The 21432-nt window shown below is 47.2% G+C and overlaps 3 protein-coding genes across 3 annotated transcripts in view; 2 read left to right on the top strand and 1 right to left on the bottom strand.

The window, feature by feature from the left end:
* The window catches only part of LOC143955348 (uncharacterized), a 316606-nt gene extending 303114 nt beyond the window's left edge, over nucleotides 1–13492 (top strand). The window contains 2 exon segments of the mRNA XM_077465415.1: nucleotides 452–461; nucleotides 11394–13492. Coding sequence (XP_077321541.1) covers nucleotides 452–461; nucleotides 11394–13013 — 1630 coding nt within the window. The 3' untranslated portion in view covers nucleotides 13014–13492.
* The window catches only part of LOC143955908 (uncharacterized), an 865587-nt gene that overhangs the window by 818909 nt on the left and 25246 nt on the right, over nucleotides 1–21432 (bottom strand). The gene's annotated exons all lie outside the window — the stretch shown is intronic.
* On the top strand, nucleotides 3875–5086 carry LOC143955983 (uncharacterized). The gene is made up of 3 exons (XM_077466108.1): nucleotides 3875–4376; nucleotides 4491–4588; nucleotides 4698–5086. The coding sequence occupies exons 1-3, from the start codon at nucleotides 4292–4294 to the stop codon at nucleotides 4968–4970; spliced, it is 456 nt and encodes a 151-aa protein (XP_077322234.1). The 5' UTR covers nucleotides 3875–4291; the 3' UTR covers nucleotides 4971–5086.

Raw genomic sequence — 21432 nt, 5'->3', positions numbered from 1 at the left:
GCCTCCAGCCACCTGGGACATGTGATCGTAGCAGAGCTCAGGGGAAGAGGAGCCGGCAGCCCACGACCGGTGTTTGGCTTGGGGGGTAGTAGGACTCGGGGGCATTAAGTTATACAAACGGGGCAATTGTAGTGCTGGAAGAAGAGGTGAATGGGGCAGTAGGTAGGTCAGTGAGGAAGACAGCATGGCTCCCCCTAGCTGTGGGGCCGGCAGTACTAAGTGTCGGGAGTGCTATCCTACATCACTTGGTCTCAGCCATATGGTAATATTTTACAGCACACCGATAGTTGATGGAGACCCCCTCCCTGCTCCTCCTCTTGATCTCCCTACCATGCTGTAATACCGCTCCTAGTGCCACCTGGCCCAGATCCCTTCTCTTTCCCCACCCTGGGCCCAGCCTTTCCTCTCCCCTTGAGCTCTGCTACAATTGGTGGAATTGCTTATGTTCCAGGTGGCGGGAGGTAAGTGGCTGCGATGGCCAGGGCTCAGCGCTGCTTTACTCTGGATGTCAGCGGGGAGAAAGAGAGCCAATCTGCCCCATCTTCCCACTCTACGAGCTGTCAGTACAGGTTAGGGAGAGCCCCAGGATCTACATCAACTGGGGGAGGAGGGGGATCTGTTACTACCAAACCTCAGCCACCGTGTCCTTGCGCGCCACCACTTTTTATCATGGGGCCCCCTACTGGTTGACACCCACACCACAGCCCATTCCATGTACAATATTAGGAAGGAGTGGGGTGGGTTTAGCGTTGACACGAGGGCCACGTACCTGATGTGAGACCGAAGTAGTGGGGAGGCCTCCCTTGCGCCTCGGGTTCTTGAAGCCTCTGGAGATGGAGACAGAGATTTGGTGGACACCGAGTGGCACGGGTGCCAGGGGTACGGAGCAACGTGCAAGCCTTAGTCTGAGATCCGAGCCGGGGACAAGTCCAGTTGGGCATCGAAGCATAAAAGGGTTAATCAGAAGAAGAATGGTCGACATCCAAGCCGGGGTCGGTTGCAATCTGGCAGCTGAGTACAAAAGGGGCAAAGAAGTAGAATGGTTAAGGTATAACTCTGAGGTCAAAGGCAAGCAGCAATCAAGAGTAGTCAAATAGGTTTCCAGGTCACAACAGGTTCAGACAGATCACACACTAGCACAGGAACAAGGGGGGACTGAAGACTTTCAACAATTTGGCAGTGTCTGGACTGGACTTTTTTAGGGAAGTTTGAGGTCACTTCCAGTGCGCCTCCTGGGCATTTTCCCACCTTTTTACTTCAGGTAGAGGTCACTTCCTGTACGCTTCCTGTGCATTTTTCCATCAGGTTGAGGTCACTTCCTGTGCACCTCCTGGGCATTTTCCACCTTTTTATATCAGGTTGAGGTCACTTCCTGTGCGCCTCCTGGGCATTTTTCCATCAGGTTGAGGTCACTTCCTGTGCGCCTCCTGGGCATTTTTCCATCAGGTTGAGGTCACTTCCTGTGCGCCTCCTGGGCATTTTGCTGCCCTTTTCCATCAAGTCTTCTGCGCAGGTGCGGGTTGGCGCACTGAGGTGTCTGTGGCACATGCTCAGTTGGCACAGATTTCCTCTTGGTGCATGCGTAGTAATCCCTGGACTCTTACAAGCGTGCTGCCATCACTTGGATCCAGGAAAGGAAAGGAAAATTACAGCAAGTATTTGATACAATTTTCAGTTTTCCTGGCACGGACATGGCAGCACAGATATGGAAGACCCAGGGGCAGACTGAGCATTCAGGCACTTAGATACCGCCTGAGGGCCTGGTGCCAGTAGGAGACCCCATGAAAAAAACACATGTAATGTTGGCGATGCAAGATGTAGGTGGGATTTTGTCTCCTCTCCATTCATCTTCAGTGCTGAGAAAGGGACTGAGGAATATGTGCCCTCGGTCTTTTTCTCTGTCTCAAAGGGGTTTGTTTAGACCCCTGATATCTCACCAAAGCCCCCCAAAAATATAAAAAAAATTCTAAAACATTAAAGTGTAAAAAAACAACAGAAACCACTCATCCCTGCCCTACCAACACTGTCCACTGCCCCAACCCCCCCCCCCCCCCCAAAAAAAGCATTGTGAAAAAAAAAAAAAATTAAACAGTAAAAGAATCAACACGTAAAAAAAGAAAACTACTGACACCCTTCACTGCCACATACCCCCCACTCCTCCCCCAAAAGCACAGTGAAAAAATATAAAAAAAGTGATTTACATTTTTTTTGCCTCAGGTGGGGGGGGGAGGGGGTTTGGGGGGCGTGCGCCACCTCCCTGAAACGTATTTGCCATAGAGTTGCCACCTCATCCCTTTAAACCTTTGAATTACACGGGTTCTGAGGCTAATTAAATGCAGATAAGGCACCAAGTGAGTTTAATTACCACCTTAACCACTTCAGCCCCGAAGCAATTTGCAGCCAAAGGACCAAGCCCCTTTTTGCGATTCGGCGCTGCGTCGTTTTAACTGACAATTGCGCGGTCGTGCGACGTGGCCCCCCCAAACAAAATTTGCATCCTTTTTTTCCCACAAATAGAGCTTTCTTTTGGTGGTATTTGATCACCCCTGCGGTTTTTATTTTTTGCGCTATAAACAAAAATAGAGTGACAATTTTGAAAAAAATCCAATATTTTTTACTTTTTGTTATAATAAATATCCCCAAAAAATATATAAAAAACATTTTTTCCCTCAGTTTAGGCCGATACGTATTCTTCTACATATTTTTGGTAAAAAAAAATCGCAGTTAGTGATTATTGATTGGTTTGCGCAAAAGCTATAGCGTTTATAGCGTCACTGATAGGGGATAGTTTTATAGCATTTTTATTAATATTCTTTTTTTACTAGTAATGGCGGCGATCAGCGATTTTTATTGTGACTGCGACATTATGGCGGACACATTGGACATTTTTGACACATTTTTGGGACCATTGTCATTTATACAGCAATCAGTGCTATTTAAATGCAGTGATTCCTGTGTAAATGACACTGGCAGTGAAGGAGTTAACCACTAGGGGGCAGTGTAGGTGTTATGTATGACGTTATGTGTTTTTTTTTTATTGTAGGGGCGTAGCCTGGCATGTGACGTCACTGATCGTCTTTCCCTATAACAGGGAAGAGACGATCAGTGACAGGCTCAGTAGGAAGCACGGGGAGAGGTTTGTTTACACAGACCTCTCCTCGTTCTTCAGCTCTGTGACTCGATCACCGCTGCTGGTCCCACTGCCACGGTCACGGCGCGCTCCCGACCCACGGCTGGGCACTTAAAAAGCAACGTACAGGTACGTGCTCGTGCCCAGCCGTGCCATTCTGACGACATATATGTGCAGGAGGCGGTCCTTAAGTGGTTAATCAGCCACAGAACCCGAGTAATTCATATGTGTTCGGGATTAAAGGGATGAGGTGGCGACCATAGTTTGCCACCTTCCTGAATTTAGTTTTTCCAGGTTGGGATGTCGGTGATACTGAGAGACAGAAATTGTTCATTGCTCAAGGAACCCCTAGAAAGCTTTGGAGGAACCCTGGCTGAGAAAGGCTGGGCTAGACCGTAATGTATTTCTCTCCCCCTTGGTGGGAGTGGAGATGACCCCATCTATAAGGATATAAAGTACATACACACACAGCACAAGGCCGTGTTCACACTACGAGATGTTTCTCGGGGGCTGCAGTTCCTCTGATCTCCACAAGGTGGTGATCTCACAGAAGTGACAGGAAGTCTTAGACTTCCTAGACAGGAAGTCTCTATGGAAGACAGGAAGTGATGTCAGGTACAGACAGGAAGTGATGTCAGTTATAAATAGGAAGTTCCGGGTGAGAGGTGAGTGGGGAGGAAGTAGAAAGGAGACATTGTTGGAAGTTTCAGCAGAGGAGGTAATAAGATCTTATTTTCTATTTACACCCAGTACCCCCCCCCCCCCCCCCCGTCATGTCCGTCCTCTTCCTCCATAGTCACTGTGACGTCTTTTATCTCCAGCAGATGATGATACACACATATATAGTGTGGAAACCTAGATTAACCTCTTCAGGGGCAGAACATTCCCCCACTTACGGGGCCGGAACATTCTCTTCATATTGGAGATGTGTCACCTTTCCCACCAATCACCTTCTCAGTCTATACTAACGGATTATACGATAATATGGGGGGGTGGATTTATGATGCACATGTTTGTATTTTATAAGCTTTATGTAGAAGAGGGAAAATAACTTCCTGATGTCTGTGAAGGTTCAACACAAGGGATGTGTCTGGATGGTGACTGTATCATTGTGTGTGTCAGGTTCCTATAAGGTGTCAGGATGTCACTGTCTATTTCTCCATGGAGGAGTGGGAGTATTTAGAAGGACACAAGGATCTCTACAAGGACGTCATGATGGCCAATCAGCCGCCCCTCACATCACCGGGTAAGAGGAGACTTTATTGTAAAGGAGAGAGCAGTACGGAGGCTCCACCCATCCCCCATCATCTGATAAACACATAGAAACAATGTATTCAGTCAGTGTGTGTGTTTCCTACAGATGGATCCAGTAATGGGAACCCACCAGAGAGATGTCCCCGTCCTCTGTATTCCCGGGATTCCACACAGGAAGATCACACCATCCCCCACCATCATCAGGTAGGTCAAAACCATCCCTCACCATCATCACAGATGAGGCACAATTTTAGGAAGTTATAATTTATACAGAAGTGTATTTGTTACAATGAATGTTTTATTATATATTCAGAGTGGAATCCTCGGGGATGATAATATTGATGTTAAAGAAGAGTATAAAGAGGAGGATGAGGAGTATGGAGTGATGGAGGAGTTTTTAGAAGGACACAAGGATATGATGGAGCCACCAAATACCAGGAACCCACCAGAGAGATGTCCCCGTCCTCTGTATTCCCGGGATTCCACACAGGAAGATCACACCATCCCCCACCATCATCAGGTAGATGAGGAACAATCACTGATAGTATCATTAGGATCTGTACATTATCTGCATTGTTACCATTGATGTCATTTTTATTATATATTCAGAGTGGAAACCTGAGAGATCCTAAAGTTGAGGTTAAAGAAGAGATAAAAGAGGAGGATGATGAGGATGGGGGGATGGAGGAAGAACACAAAGATCTGTACCAGGACACCATGGAGGAGTCATCCAGATACAGGAACCCCCCAGAGAGATGTCCCCGTCCTCTGTATTCCCGGGATTCCACACAGGAAGGTCACACCATCCCCCACTGTTACAAGGTTGGTGGGACAAAGGTTCTAAAACACAGACTCATGGAGACGATGTGTGGATTTCTCAAAATTAAAGCTTATATTTTACAGATGATATTCTCTCTCTCTCTCATTCTCTTGGTTTAGAGTGGAGATCCAATGGATATAGAATTTGAGGTGAAATCAGAAGAAGAAGAGAGGTATGTGAGGGATGATCAGCAGTCTATGGAGGAGGATGGAATAACGGGGACATTTATAGAGGAGGACACTCCTACAGAGATCAGCACAGGTGGGTCATTAACACTAAATCCATTCCTCCACCCATACTGCTCACTGATTGGTCCAGAGTAGGGCGGGGGCTGGGTGATATCAGCCTGTAATCCCCTGGTCACTTTCCTGAGCTGTGTTCCCCGTCCTGTATTCCTGGATTTCTCTCCGATAATCTTCCTTCTCTGTGCTGCCGACACAATTTATGGATCTAGACTGGATTTATGGAGATTCTGGGGATCAGCCGGCAGCAAAATGTTGATTTTCACCATAGGCGTTGCTCAGCCTAGGCACCTGGGGTATGTACCTTGGGTCTTCTGCCCCATGCCCGGATCCAGCAAGATCTCTGACAGAACAATCCCCCCCGGGGTTACTTGCTCTGTTATTTGCTGGCTGTGGCGGGTGGAGGGATATGTCTGTATAGTCTCAGACCCAAGTCACTGAGTGCAGTCTCAGGAGATGGGAGGAGCGGAGGCCCTAAAAAATAAATTGATGGTTGTTGCAATTTTTTATGTCATACGGTATATGCGCAGCGGTTTTTCAAACGCCATTTTTTATTTTTTTTTAAGAAGCACACCATACATAACTCCAGCTTTTTTTGTAAAATATAAAAGGATGATGCTACGTGGAGTAAATACAGAGGTTGGGCAAAAATATGCAAACATGATGTGATCTGCAGGTGTGAACATGACAATATGCCCATGGTGAAAGTGGAAGTGATATACAGTAAAACTTGGGATTGCGAGTAACGGGGGTTTACGAGCGTTTCGCAATACAAGTTTTTTTTTTCTTTTTTAATCTCGAACGTTGCAGGATTCATGCCTCTGGGGTGTGCAGTAGCGCATGGACAGAGGTGTGGGGGGGCGCCGGTGATGCTCAGAGACACTCTGAAACACTCCATTCCTGAGCATCTCCGAGCGTCTCTGAGTGTCTCTGGCACCCCCACCCCCTTTGGCCACATGCGGTACTGCATACACTAGCAGTGACACTGGAACGGATTATCTGAGTTTCCATTGATTCCTATGGGGAAGCTCGCTTTTGATATACAAGTGCTTTGGATTGCAAGCATGCTTCTGGAAACGAATTATGCTCGTAGTCCAAGGTGCTACTGTAACGTTCTGTGTGTGTGATAAGACACCGAGCTAATAGGATGGAAGCCTCACTTTCCACGTTCACTTTGTGCGCTGCTAGTAGTACGGAGTCATGTCTGAGCTTCACAGAGGGCAAATCGTTGGTGCCGGCTTAGCTGGGGCCTTTGTGACTGAAATTGCCGACTTATTTGCCGTGTTGCGAGGTACAGTGTCAAAGGTTATGACGACGCATACAGTTTTTGGGAAAACATCGCCTGATGAGCATAAGTGCAATCCACATGGTCAACGGACCGAAAGAGACAAAAGAACATTACGCAGGATTGGTACCCGGAATGTTGCATAAACAAAATGGTACCAGATTCCATTATCCCCCATCTAAGACTTATATTTGTCAATTTATGGAGAGGTGGCACCGAGTGCATAGGTAGGAGAATACAAGGTCAAGGGTGTTGCCCTCAGAGTGAGTAGAAGCGTACATCCATTGTGTATCCATGGTGTATCCATTGTGTATCCATGGTGTATCCATTGCTTCAGGTCAAAAGAGGAGGTTAGACTGAGAAGTTTAGAAGTAGCGGGAGTCTAAGTATTAACAGGGATGTTGAGGTCACCATGAAAGAGAGAAAGTAGGGTAGCCAGGCAGAGAAGTCATCAAGAAATGTTGATACGGGTCCAGGAGGCCGATAGCACAGCCCTTCTTAAAGAAACTGGAGAAAATAGATGAATACAATGTGCCTCAAATGAGGAGAGTGACAGAGAGGGAGGTGGGTGAAGTACCTGAAAAATGCTATGTGGGGCTAGAAGGATTCCCACTCCACCTCCCTTCTGTCCACTGGGTCTGGGGGAGTGAGTCCAGAGAAGGCCATCATGGGAGAGGGAAGCAGGAGAAGCAGTGTCGGATTCATGAAGCCAGGCTTCAGTAACAGCAAGTAATCTAAAAGAGAAAAAAAAAATTGTGTGGATTGCAACTACTGCCAGAGGGGATTAGGTGATGGTTTTGACACAGTTAAAGGATAGAAAGCCCAGGGTTTGGGGTTTAATCTCCAGAGGTTAGGAGAATTTGGGCCATCTTGGAGGCCAAAGGCGGTTCAACACCATATTGGGTAATGAATTTGTTCTTTTACCTGGTGTTTCCATAATTTTGTCCAACCCCTGTAGATACCAAACATGTCACACCTTAACCACTTTCCTCACGTGTGTGTGTGTGTGTGTATGTGTGTAATATATATATATAGTGTATGTGTGTGCATATATATATATATATATATATATATAATCTAATTGCAGAGCAGTGGCTCCTACAGGTGAAATCACGTACCTGTACGTGATCGCCTCTTGCGGGTCTGGGGGGGAAGCACGCATGCCGCTGGCTCACTGCGATTAGTCATGGGCGGGAGCCAATCAGTGGATCCGGTGGCCCCAATGTCCACCGGGACTCGCCCAATCGTTCCTGAGTGAGGCAGAGGGGCAGTCTGCCTATGTAAACAAGGCAGGTCGCCAGGTCCTCTTTATGGAGAGATCCGGGGTCTATAATGAATGTAAACATCCCATGTGACAGTAATAGGGGGTGACGAGTCCTCTTTATGGAGAAATCCGGGGTCTACAATGAATGTAAACATCCCATGTGACAGTAATAGGAGGTGACGGGTCCTCTTTATGGAGAGATCCGGGGGCTATAATGAATGTAAACATCCTATGTGACAGTAATAGGGGGTGACGGGTCCTCTTTATGGAGAGATCTGGGGGCTATAATGAATGTAAACATCCCATGTGACAGTAATAGGGGGTGACGAGTCCTCTTTATGGAGAGATCCGGGGCCTATAATGAATGTAAACATCCCATGTGACAGTAATAGGAGGTGACGGGTCCTCTTTATGGAGAGATCCGGAGTCTATAATGAATGTAAACATCCCATGTGACAGTAATAGGAGGTGACGGGTCCTCTTTATGGAGAGATCCAGGGTCTATAATGAATGTAAACATCCCATGTGACAGTAATAGGAGGTGACGGGTCCTCGTTATGGAGAGATCCGGGGTCTATAATGAATGTAAACATCTCATGTGACAGTAATAGGAGGTGACGGGTCCTCTTTATGGAGAGATCCGGGGCCTATAATGAATGTAAACATCCCATGTGACAGTAATAGGAGGTGACGGGTCCTCTTTATGGAGAGATCCAGGGTCTATAATGAATGTAAACATCCCATGTGACAGTAATAGGAGGTGACGGGTCCTCTTTATGGAGAGATCCGGGGCCTATAATGAATGTAAACATCCCATGTGACAGTAATAGGAGGTGACGGGTCCTCTTTATGGAGAGATCCAGGGTCTATAATGAATGTAAACATCCCATGTGACAGTAATAGGAGGTGACGGGTCCTCTTTATGGAGAGATCCGGGGGCTATAATGAATGTAAACATCCTATGTGACAGTAATAGGGGGTGACGAGTCCTCTTTATGGAGAGATCCGGGGTCTATAATGAATGTAAACATCCCATGTGACAGTAATAGGGGGTGACGAGTCCTCTTTATGGAGAGATCCGGGGGCTATAATGAATGTAAACATCCCATGTGACAGTAATAGGAGGTGACGGGCCCTCTTTATGGAGAGATCCGGAGTCTATAATGAATGTAAACATCCCATGTGACAGTAATAGGAGGTGACGGGTCCTCTTTATGAAGAGATCCGGGGGCTATAATGAATGTAAACATCCCATGTGACAGTAATAGGAGGTGACGGGTCCTCTTTATGGAGAGATCCGGGGTCTATAATGAATGTAAACATCCCATGTGACAGTAATAGGAAGTGACGGGTCCTCTTTATGGAGGGATCTGGGGTCTATAATGAATGTAAACATCCCATGTGACAGTAATAGGAAGTGACGGGTCCTCTTTATGAAGAGATCCGGGGGCTATAATGAATGTAAACATCCCATGTGACAGTAATAGGAGGTGACGGGTCCTCTTTATGGAGAGATCCGGGGTCTATAATGAATGTAAACATCCCATGTGACAGTAATAGGAAGTGACGGGTCCTCTTTATGGAGAGATCCGGGGTCTATAATGAATGTAAACATCCCATGTGCCAGTAATAGGAGGTGATGGGCCCTCTTTATGGAGGGATCTGAGGTCTACAAGACCCCAGATCCCTCCTCTGCCCTTAAAAGCATTCAAAACCACAAGATCGGTGTGATCGAATGCTTTTCATTGTAAAAAATGGCGCTGTTTACTTCCGGGGAAAGCAGCAGTGATGTCAGGTCCTTATTTCCGGGTTCCTATAGCGGTGGTCAAAGCCTTTCTGGTCTGCTGGAAGGGGAACCTCCGCCCCGGTCTCAAGTCTTTTGCCGACTCTAACAGGTTTTCTTCTAAGATTGTCCTGTATTTGTCTCCATCCATCTTCCCATCAACTCTGACCAGCTTCCCTGTCCCTGCTGAAGAAAACCATCCCCACCACATGATGCTGCCACCGCCATGTCTCACGGTGGGGATGGTGTGTTCAGGGGGATTGGCGGTGTTAGTTTCCCCCACACATAGCGTTTTGCTTTTAGGCCATAAAGTAGAATTTTGGTCTCCTCTGACCAGATCACCTTCTTCCACATGTTTGCTGCCCCCTCCCCCACATGGCTTCTCACAAACTACAAACAGGACTTCTTATGACTTTCTTTCTCCAATGTCTTTCTTCTTGTCACTCTTCCATAAAGGGCAGATTTGTGGAGAGACGACTAATAGTTGTCCTGTGGACAGATTCTCCCCCCTGAGCTGTGGATCTCTGCAGCTCCTCCAGAGTTACCATGGACCTCTTGGCTCTTCTCTGATGAATGCTCTCCTTGCCCGGCCCGGTCAGTTTAGGTGGACGGCCATGTCTTGGTAGGTTGGCAGTTGTGCCCGTACTCTTTCCATTTTCCGATGATGGATTGAACAGAGCTCCCTGAGATGGTCAAAGCTTGGGAGATTTTATTATAACCCAACCCTGCTTTATACTTCTCCACAACTTTATCCCTGACCTGCCTGGTGTGTTCCTTGGCCTTCATGATGCTGTTTGTTCACTAAGGTTCTCTGATAAACCTCTGAGGGCTTCACAGAACAGCTGTATTTATACCGAGATTAAATTACACACAGGTGGACACGTGACCAAATGTGGGAAATTTCAAGGGGTATAAATACTTTTTCAAGGCACTTTAGTCCCACCTATTGGACCTTATACAATATGTTGTAAAAGAAAAAGGCCAGACCTCGGCACTCTGCTATATATATATATATATATATATATACACATAATATGTATTCTCTTTTGTTAGACCCATTTTCTAGCAGCTGGACGTTTTATATCTGATGATGTCTAGTAATAATCTTTGTATTTCTATTTTAGTAGATGGACGGGAGATGAGGAAAACCTCAGAGGATTGTCTCACTTTGTCTCCAGACTGTAAAGTAGAAGATGAGGACATCACACAGTATAGTCCAGGAGAAAACCCGACTACCTCAAATGTCCATCCGGCACCACACAGTGTAGATGGACCATCGTATTCCTCTTATCCCGAGGAACCTCAGACTGTGCGGGACGGTGCCGGACCATCGTATTCCTCTTATCCTGAGGAACCTCAGACTGTGCGGGACGGTGCCGGACCATCGTATTCCTCTTATCCCGAGGAACCTCAGACTGTGCGGGACGGTGCCGGACCATCGTATTCCTCTTATCCCGAGGAACCTCAGACTGTGCGGGACGGTGCCGGACCATCGTATTCCTCTTATCCCGAGGAACCTCAGACTGTGCGGGACGGTGCCGGACCATCGTATTCCTCTTATCCCGAGGAACCTCAGACTGTGCGGGACGGTGCCGGACCATCGTATTCCTCTTATCCCGAGGAACCTCAGACTGTGCGGGACGGTGCCGGACCATCGTATTCCTCTTATCCCGAGGAACCTCAGACTGTGCGGGACGGTGCCGGACCATCGTATTCCTCTTATCCCGAGGAACCTCAGACTGTGCGGGACGGTGCCGGACCATCGTATTCCTCTTATCCTGAGGAACCTCAGACTGTGCGGGACGGTGCCGGACCATCGTATTCCTCTTATCCTGAGGAACCTCAGACTGTGCGGGATGGTGCCGGACCATCGTATTCCTCTTATCCTGAGGAACCTCAGACTGTGCGGGACGGTGCCGGACCATCGTATTCCTCTTATCCTGAGGAACCTCAGACTGTGCGGGACGGTGCCGGACCATCGTATTCCTCTTATCCTGAGGAACCTCAGACTGTGCGGTACGGTGCCGGACCATCGTATTCCTCTTATCCCGAGGAACCTCAGACTGTGTGGGACGGTGCCGGACCATCGTATTCCTCTTATCCCGAGGAACCTCACACTGTGCGGGACGGTGCCGGACCATCGTATTCCTCTTATCCCGAGGAACCTCAGACTGTGCGGGACAGTGCCGTCCTTCCAACACATAAGAGATTTCCCTGTAGTGAGTGCGGGAAGTATTTCCGTTTTAAATACAATCTTAATATTCATAAAAGATCTCACACAGGTGAGAAGCCGTATTCCTGTCCTGTGTGCAGGAAATGTTTCTCGCATAAGTCCAATCTGTCCATACATCAGAGATTGCACACAGGGGAGAAACGATATTCCTGCCCCGAGTGCGGGAAGTGTTTCCGTTTTAATTGTAGTCTTAGTGTGCATAGAAAATCTCACACAGGAGAGAAGCCATATTCCTGTCCGGAGTGCGGGAAGTGTTTCCACACAAAATCCAGTCTTGATCTTCATAAAAGGTCTCACACTGGTGAAAAGCCATATTCGTGTCCTGAGTGTGGGAAATGTTTCAGTTTGAAATCCACTCTTGATCTTCATAAAAGAACTCACACGGGGGAGAAGCCGTATTCTTGTCCTGAGTGCGGGAAAGGTTTTTCACAGAAGTCTAATCTTACCTTGCATCAGAGAGTGCACACGGGGGAGAAGCCGTATTCCTGTGCTGAGTGTGGGAAAAGGTTTTCAATAAAATCACATTTTATTTTTCATCAGCGGATTCACACGGGGGAAAAGCCTTATTCCTGTCCTGAGTGCGGGAAATGTTTTTCACGGAAGGGCTCTCTCTCAAATCACATGAGGTATCACACGGGGGTGAAACCGTATTCCTGTCCTGAGTGCGGGAAACGTTTTACGGAGAATTCACATCTTCACATCCACCTGAGATGGCACTCGGGGGAGAAGCCATATTCCTGTTCTGAGTGCGGGAAAAGTTTTTCAGAGAAGTGCAAACTTCACAGCCATCAGAGATCGCACACGGGGGAGAAGCCGTATCCCTGTCCTAAATGTGATACATATTTTCAAACTAAGTCCGGTCTTAACAAACATCAGAGCTTGCACACGGTGGTAGATCCACTTTCCTCTTCTGATTGGAGGAAGTGTGACCCACAGAAGTCCACCGTTTACAGTCATCTGAGATTGAACAAGGAGGAGAATGAACTTTCCTGGTCTGACTGAGGGAATTGTTCCTCACTGAAGTCCTGTCTTCCTGTACATCAGGGGGTCCCACACAACCCTGGAGGTGTATTAGTGAGTGCGGGAAATGTCTTGTATATGAATGTTGCTGGACATGTGGGGGAAGAAGCACCCCCTGATATACACCTCAGATATACTCCATGGCTGATCTTCATCATGGAAGAAACCGTTCATAGACCTCAACCATAGCCTGACCTTTTGACGAAGATGTCCTATGGAATGGATGATACAACAGTGCCATCTAGAGGTCGGATTGGTAAATGTTTCTCTCATTGAAACATAGTATTGAGAAAGGGGCCACACCCATGTGGGGGGAATAATAAAACTTTCCAAATAAAAAGGCAACAACATAAGAAACTGTTGATAAGGAGATCAGAGATCACCAAAGACATGGATGAAGTGTTGTACCGTGTCGGCCATTGATAGCAGGAGAAAAATAAAAATGGAGTCATTACCTCTCATTGGCTGAGTACATTTTGTTGTATGGAGACTTAGAGGTCTATTATTCTCTTGCAAGAGGTCTGTTTTCTCAAGTCGTCTTCCAGGACGAAACGCGTTAACCCCACCACTTTCACAGGCAGCCTCTGGGGCTTTTCAAATATAAATGGAGTCATTACCTCTCATTGGCTGAGTACATTTTGTGGTATGGAGACTTAGAGGTCTATTGTTCTCTTGCAAGAGGTCTGTTTTCTCAAGTCGTCTTCCAGGACGAAACACGTTAACCCTCACCACTTAAAAGGCGGTCCTTTAGTCCTTTTAAAATAAACATTTAGTCCATTACCTCTCATTGGCTGAGTACATTTCGTGGTATGGAGACTTAGAGGTCTATTATTCTCTTGCAAGAGGTCTGTTTTCTCAAGTCGTCTTCCAGGACGAAACACATTAACCACCACCACTTAAAAGGCGGTCCTTTAGGCCTTTTAAAATAAAAATTGAGTCCATTACCTCTCATTGGCTGAGTACATTTTGTGGTATGGAGACTTAGAGGTCTATTATTCTCTGGCAAGAGGTCTGTTTTCTCAAGTCGTCTTCCAGGACGAAACACGTTAACCCCCACCACTTAAAAGGTGGTCCTTTTAGGCCTTTTAAAATAAAAATGTAGTCATTACCTCTCATTGGCTGAGTACATTTTGTGGTATGGAGACTTAGAGGTCTATTGTTCTCTTGCAAGAGGTCTGTTTTCTCAAGTCGTCTTCCAGGACGAAATACGTTAACCCCCACCACTTAAAAGGCGGTCCTTTTTAGGCCTTTTAAAATAAAAATGTAGTCATTACCTCTCATTGGCTGAGTACATTTTGTGGTATGGAGACTTAGAGGTCTATTATTCTCTGGCAAGAGGTCTGTTTTTTCTCAAGTCGTCTTCCAGGACGAAACGCGTTAACCCCCACCACTTTCACAGGCAGCCTCTGGGGCTTTTCAAATAAAAATTGAGTCATTACCTCCTCATTGGCTGACTACATTACAGGTCTGTTTGTTAAACATTTCTTCAACGAATGTGAGCAGTGATTTTTCTATGACCATCAGCGCCATGTAATGGCAATAATGTGGTATTGTAGTGTTTTTTTGCTGGATTATGACCACTAGATGGAGCCGATGGTCATAGGACAGTGATGGCGAACCTTGGCACCCCGGATGTTTTGGAACTACATTTCCCACGATGCTTGTGCACTCTGCAGTGTAGTTGAGCATCATGGGAAATGTAGTTCCAAAACATCCGGGGGGGGGGGGGGGCCGAGGTTCGCCATCACTGTCATAGGAAATCACTGTGTAAATTCAGATACCAGGTGACAGCTAGGGGGAGCTCTAATGTTTAATGACCACAGAAGAACAAGCTCTCATTGGAGGGCATCACTTGGAAGGAGGCGGACATCTGTCCTTGGGAGTACAGACATCGGAAAGATCTTGGGGACGACCTTGTGCTCTAGCTGCCCCTCTGGAGCCTAGTTTATAGTCAGCTGTGGGTCTATTAACGGGGACACCGGCTGGTGTCCTGAAGAGCCCTGTCCAGACGCATACCTCATAGTTAGGAAGGTTGAATAAAGACACCAGTCCATCCAGTTCAACCTGAGTGAGTGTCTACAATTGTCCCTACTATCCCTGTACCTACTCAATGGGACTTTGCTCTACTGGCTCTACTAATGCTAAAAGTAAGATTAGGTCCTCAGTTGGGCATAGTTCTTATTCCTCGAGTATCCCATCACTGCCCTCATCCCTATCCAAGTTCTCCAAAAATATAAAAAACAATATTCCCCTCGACTGGTCTTTGGTTGGAAACAACGAATGAACCCGTTGGGTGTCTGGCTTCGAGGCTGAAGTTGGGAAGACCTGGATAAGTGACTCCTACGGGAGAGGTTCTACACAGGTAAGTACACAAATCCAGTTTTCTTTATTGTACATTACAGAATTTAACCACTTGAGACCCGCGCTATAGCCGAATGACGGCTACAGCGCGAACCTCCTTTGCCGGGACTACGTCTATTGACGTCGTCCCGCGCACGAGCGGCCTGCGCGCCCCCTGAGGGGCGTGCACGGCACGCTCTGTGATCGGCGAGTCTATGAGACTCGCCTGATCACCGATCCGAGCAAGGGGTCCATCCCGACCCCTTATCACGTGATCAGCTGTCAGCCAATGACAGCTGATCATGTGATATAACGGAGCCGGTAATCGGCTATTATTCCTCCTCGCGCTGACAGCGCGAGGTGAAAAAAAATGAGCCGATCGCCGGCGGCCGTGATCGGGACATCAGTCCCGATCACGGCCAGCCCTGCCAGTGCCCACCTGCCCCCTGCCAGTGCCCACCTGCCAGTGCCACCTCAATAAAAAAATAAGTGCCCCCCTGTCAGTGCCACCCAGCAGTGCCCACAGTGCCACCCAGCAGTGCCCACAATCTGCCTCAACAAAGGTGCTGCACCCCAGTTCCACATATCCGTGCCCATCAGTGTCATCTACCAGTGCCACTTATCAGTCCTATCTATCAGTGGTACCTGTCAGTGCCCCTTAGTGCCACCCATCCGTGCCATCTTATCTGTGCCCATCAGTGCCGCCTTATCTGTGCCCATCGGTGCCGCCTTATCTGTGCCTATTAGTGCCGCCTTAACTATGCCTACCAGTGCCCACCAGTGCAGCCTATCAGTGCCCACCAATGCAGCCTATCAGTGCCCACCAGTGCAGCCTATCAGTGCCCACCAGTGCAGCCGATCAGTGCCCACCAGTGCAGCCTATCAGTGCCGCCTCATCAGGGCACTTCAATGAAGGAGAAAAATGACCTGTTTGCAAAATTTTATAACAAACTATTAAACATGATTTTTTTTATTTTGCATCTTTTTTTGTTTGTTTAGCAAAAAATAAAACTCCGAGCTGTAACTAAATACCACCAAAAGAAAGCTCTATTTGTGGGAAAAAAATGATACAAATTTCATTTGGGTACAGTGCAGTATGACCGTGTAATTGTCATTCAAAGTGCATCAGCGCTGAAAGCTGAAAATTGGTCTGGGGGGGGGTTTAAGTGCCCAGTAAGCAAGTGGTTAACCACTTCGCACCCAGACCAATTCTGACATTTCTCTCCTACATGTAAAATTCATAATTTTTTTTTTTGCTAGAAAATTACATAGAACCCCCCCAAACATATATGTTTTTTTTTTTTTTAGCAAAGACCTTAGAGAATACAATGGCGGTCGTTGCAATTTTTCGAACACGTTTTTTCCAGAAAAAAAAAAACAGTTTCATGCTTTTTAAAAAAAGCAGTAAAGTTAGCCCAATTTTTTTGCATAATGTGATAGAGGAAGATATACGCCGAGTAAATAGATACCCAACATGTCACACTTCAAAATTGCACGCGCTCGTGGAATGGCGCCAAACGTTGGTATTTAAAAATCAATCCCCATAGGCGACGCTTTAAATTTTTTTTTTTACTGGTTACATGTTTTGCGTTACAGAGGAGGTCCAGAGCTAGAATTATTGCTCTCGCTCTAACGTTCGCGACGATACCTCACATGTGTGGTTTGAACACCGTTTTCATATGTGGGCGGGACTTGCGTACGAGCTCACGGGGACAGGGGCGCTTTAAATTTTTTTTTTTTTTTATATTCTTAATTTTATTTTTTTATTTTTTAGTTTGACACTTTAAAAAAAAAAAAATTTTGATGACTTTTATTCCTATTACAATGAATGTAAACATCCCTTGTAATAGGAATATGGCACGATCGGACATATTTACAGTGAGATATGGGGGGAGTCAATAAGACCCCCACATCTCACCTCTAGGCTGGGAAGCCTAAAATAAATAAATAAATAAAAAAAAAAATAAAAAAAAACGATCCTGGCTTTCCAGCCAAAACGGCGCCATTAATTTGAATGCAGAGGCCAGGCGTGACGTCATAACATCGCGCCCGGCCTTCCGAACGATCATAGAGACTCCGGGGACGATCTGGTCCGCCGGAAATCTCTATGGTAACTTCCGGGGGTCGGCGGATCCTGTGACCGACTCACCGATGGAAGCGGTGAGTCGGTACAAGCACCGGAGGGCGGCGGGAGGGGTGGGGGGTGGGTCCCCTCCCGCCGCCCGTAAGAACGACCAAACTCTACTAGTAGAGTGAGCCTTACGCTTTAAGGCATAGGCTTGTGTAATAAGCTGACAGATCCACCGTGCAATGGTCAACTTTGAAGCTGCCCGGTCCTTAAGCCGCATACACGAGGTCAGACTTTCCGGTAGAAAAAGTCCGATGGATATTCCGATCGTGTGTGGGCCTCATCGGACTCTTTTATTTATTTTTAAAAAAAAATTATGACGGACCTAGAAATAGAACATGTTTTAAATATTTCCGACGGAATCAATTCCCATCGGGGAAACCCCGCTCGTCTGTATACTGTTCCGAAGGACCAAAAAACGACGCCCGCTCTTAAGCAAGTACGAGACGGCAGCTATTGGCTACTGGCTATCGAACTTCCTTTTTCTAGTCCCGTCGCACTTGTGTTGTACGTCACCGCGTTCTAGACGGTCGGACTTTGGTGTGATCGCGTGTAGGCAAGACCGTCGGAAAAACCGCCAGAGTTTATTCCGATGAAAAAAAAAACGTAGTCAAAACATAGCCAAAGTTCAGTAACCGGAACGGATAGTCAGCCAAGCCAGAAGTCAGGGATCAATGTAGTGAAACAGCAAGCAGGATCTGGAGCCAGAAGGGATGTCAGCAAAGCAAGTCTTGAACAGGATCGCAGGAGATAGTCTCTGTGATGTTGACCAGGGCGAAGGCTGAGAACTTCTGGACTGGACGGCTCAAGTAGGCATGACTGATGAGCAGGATATCATCAACAGCTGAGTGACTGTGGAGAGAGATAGGAGCTGGCAATTAGCCGACAGCTGAGCGGCCAGCTCAGAGAAGGAAGGGCTGAGCCCAGCCCTGACACCTTGACAGCCCGAACCACATCTAATGTGTGCAGAGAAAGTGCTTTCTCTGCCGGTGTCAACTAAAATGCAGGAAAGCGTGACCAATTTTGGGCACTCTTCTTGCCAAATTGATTGCCACCAAAAAACAAACAAACACCTTTTGAGTCAACGGGACTAACAGAATCTCGTGTATTGGTCCAAAAGTTGCTTTATGCATGATAGATGAGGCCAAATTCAAGCCCGAAAAACACAGGGGGGAACTTAACAGATGGAACCGTATGGGTTACCCCCTTGAACTAGGGTTGCCACCTATCCAGGATTCACCCGGACAGTTTGGGTTTGGAATCATGCGTCCGGGTTTCAGACTGCCTGAAACCCGGACACATTATTCAGGCTGGACTATGGCTTCCCAGCAAGGCTGCTGGCTGCAGTTGTCTAAGCCGATAGTGTCTGTTACACCCTCTTTCACACTTCTCAAAGCCAACACTAACAGTCCCCCCCCCCCCCCCCCAACACACACATAGACAGGAGAGAGGGCTCAATCTGCACATCTCCCTCCCGCCCCTACCCCTCTGTGTCTGCCCACACTCAATTCCTCAGCGCTGTGCCTCAGAAAAAGAAAGTGGAGGCCAGAAATTTGAAGTCTAGGAGCCTCAGAAACATCTGGATGAGAGGTGCTGATTGCCAAGGGGTGAGTGAGCTCACCATCCATCCCTGTCTCTGACTGAAGTCTCCCCTCTGCTCTCTCCTGCCTCTGAGTGAGTACACTAAGGTATATCAGCGTTCTCAGAGCACCCCTTACATCAGAGTTCCCCTTTACACCAAAGGGCGCAGTGTTCCCCCTTACATCAGAGTCCTCTCCATACATCAGTTATCAGGGTTCACACAGCATCCCTTATGTTAGAGTCCCCAGAGTTCTCCCTTACATCAGAGTCTGCAGAGTCCCCCCTTACAGTGAAAGGGAACTCAGATCTAAAAGGGCAACGTAAAAGGGAACTCTTGTGATTAAATTCATATGATTAGATATGCTATTTAATAGCAAAATATATGAATAGTTTATACTATAAAAACAAAAATTGCTATGCGCCGCAAAAGTGTTCGGGTTTGACTTGAAGAAAAGGTGGCAACCCTACCTTGAACACAGGTACATATTGGGGGTTATTTCCGAAAGGAAAATCCACTTTGCACTACAAGTGCACTTGGAAGTGCAGTCGCTGTAAATCCGAGGGGGACATGCAAGGAAAATAAAAAAAAACGGCCTTTTAGCTTGCACGTGATTGGATGATAAAATCAGCAGAGCTTCAGATCTAGTGCACTTGTAGTGCTAAGTGGATTTTCCTTTTTTAACCACTTGCTTACCGGGCACTTAAACCCCCTTCCCCCCCCCCCTCAGTCCCAGAGCAATTTTCAGCTTTCAGCGGTGATGCACTTTGAATGACAATTACGCGGTCATACAACACTGTACCCAATGGGACAGAGATGGCAAAAAAATTAACTGCCAGGGGCTATAACCCTCCCTTACTTTATCCAAAATGGAAAAAAAAAAATACTTTAAGCACAAATTTCTGCAAAATTTATGTAGAGAACTGAGAGGATATAACCATGCCAGGGGTGCATTAGAAGACATATAGCACAGTGATGAAGGTAGGTGGTCCAGGCAAGGAAGGATTGGGGGGCACAACCAAATAAATCCTTCTCTTTATTTTTCTCATCAGCAATCAACAAAAATAAAATGAAGATTCCTTAATATGTACAACTGACACATGCAAAGGATTGCAGTAGAGCCCTACTACATACCTGCCAGGTATAGGTGACCATGTCAGTGTCCCTTGTGTCTGCACCATCCCGAGATTTAAAGCCCTTTGGCAGGTAGGTAAGGGCCATACAAGTTTCCCCCAAATAGTGTAACTTTCCTTCTACCCTGGGTACCTCACGCTATATAACGGTGGTCTCCAAACTGTGGCCCGGGGGCCAGATGCAGCCCTTTGCTTGCCATTATCTAGCCCTTGAGGCATTATTTCTGCCACTGCCACCAAGAATGGGGCGCTGTTCCTCCAACTGACAACAACAGTGGGGCACTATTCCTCCCATTGACACCAACAGTAGGACACTATTCCTTCTACTGACAACAAGAGTGGGGCACTATTTCTCCCACCAGCACCAACAAGAGAGCACTATTCCTCCCACCGACACCAACAAGGGGGCACTATTCCTTCTATGGACACCAACAGTTGGGCACTATTCCTCCCACTGACACCAACAGTGGCGCACTATTCCTCCCACCAATACCAACAAGGGGGCACTATTCTTCCCACCGACACCAACAGTGGGGCACTATTCCTTCTATGGACACCAACAGTGGGGCACTATTCCTTCTACTGACAACAACAGTGGGGCACTATTCCTTCTACTGACAACAACAGTGGGGCACTTCTCCTCCCACCAGCACCAACAAGAGAGCACTATTCCTCCCACTGACACCAACAGTGGGGCACTATTCCTTCTATGGACAGCAACAGTGGCGCACTATTCCTCCCACTGACAACAACAGTGGCGCACTATTCCTCCCACCGATACCAACAAGGGGGCACTATTCCTCCTAACCGACACCAACAGTGGGGCACTATTCCTTCTATGGACAGCAACAGTGGGGCACTATTCTTCCTACCACCACTGGGGCACTATTCCTCCCACCAGCACCAACAGTGGGGCACTATTCCTCCCACCAGCACCAACAGTGGGGCACTATTCCTTCTATGGACAGCAACAGTGGGGCACTATTCTTCCTACCACCACCGGGGCACTATTCCTCCCACCAGCACCAACAGTGGGGCACTATTCCTCCCACCAGCACCAACAGTGGGGCACTATTCCTTCTATGGACAGCAACAGTGGGGCACTATTCTTCCTACCACCACCGGGGCACTATTCCTCCCACCAGCACCAACAGTGGGGCACTATTCCTCCCACCAACAGTGGGACACTATTCCTCCCACCGACACCAACAGTGGGACACT

The sequence above is a fragment of the Lithobates pipiens genome, unplaced genomic scaffold, assembly GCF_037356315.1.
Source record: "Lithobates pipiens isolate NorthernLeopardFrog02 unplaced genomic scaffold, aLitPip1_a1.2 Scaffold_35, whole genome shotgun sequence".
Classification (NCBI taxonomy): Eukaryota; Metazoa; Chordata; class Amphibia; order Anura; family Ranidae; genus Lithobates; species Lithobates pipiens.
This window is presented reverse-complemented; position numbering and strand designations above follow the sequence as displayed.

Coding starts and splice junctions, on each gene's coding strand:
- LOC143955983 (XM_077466108.1), top strand. CDS start 4,292: ATGGAGGAGTGGGAGTATTTAGAAGGACACAAGGATCTCTACAAGGAC. Junction 4,377..4,490: donor GCCGCCCCTCACATCACCGG/GTAAGAGGAGAC, acceptor TGTTTCCTACAG/ATGGATCCAGTAATGGGAAC. Junction 4,589..4,697: donor CCATCCCCCACCATCATCAG/GTAGGTCAAAAC, acceptor TTATATATTCAG/AGTGGAATCCTCGGGGATGA.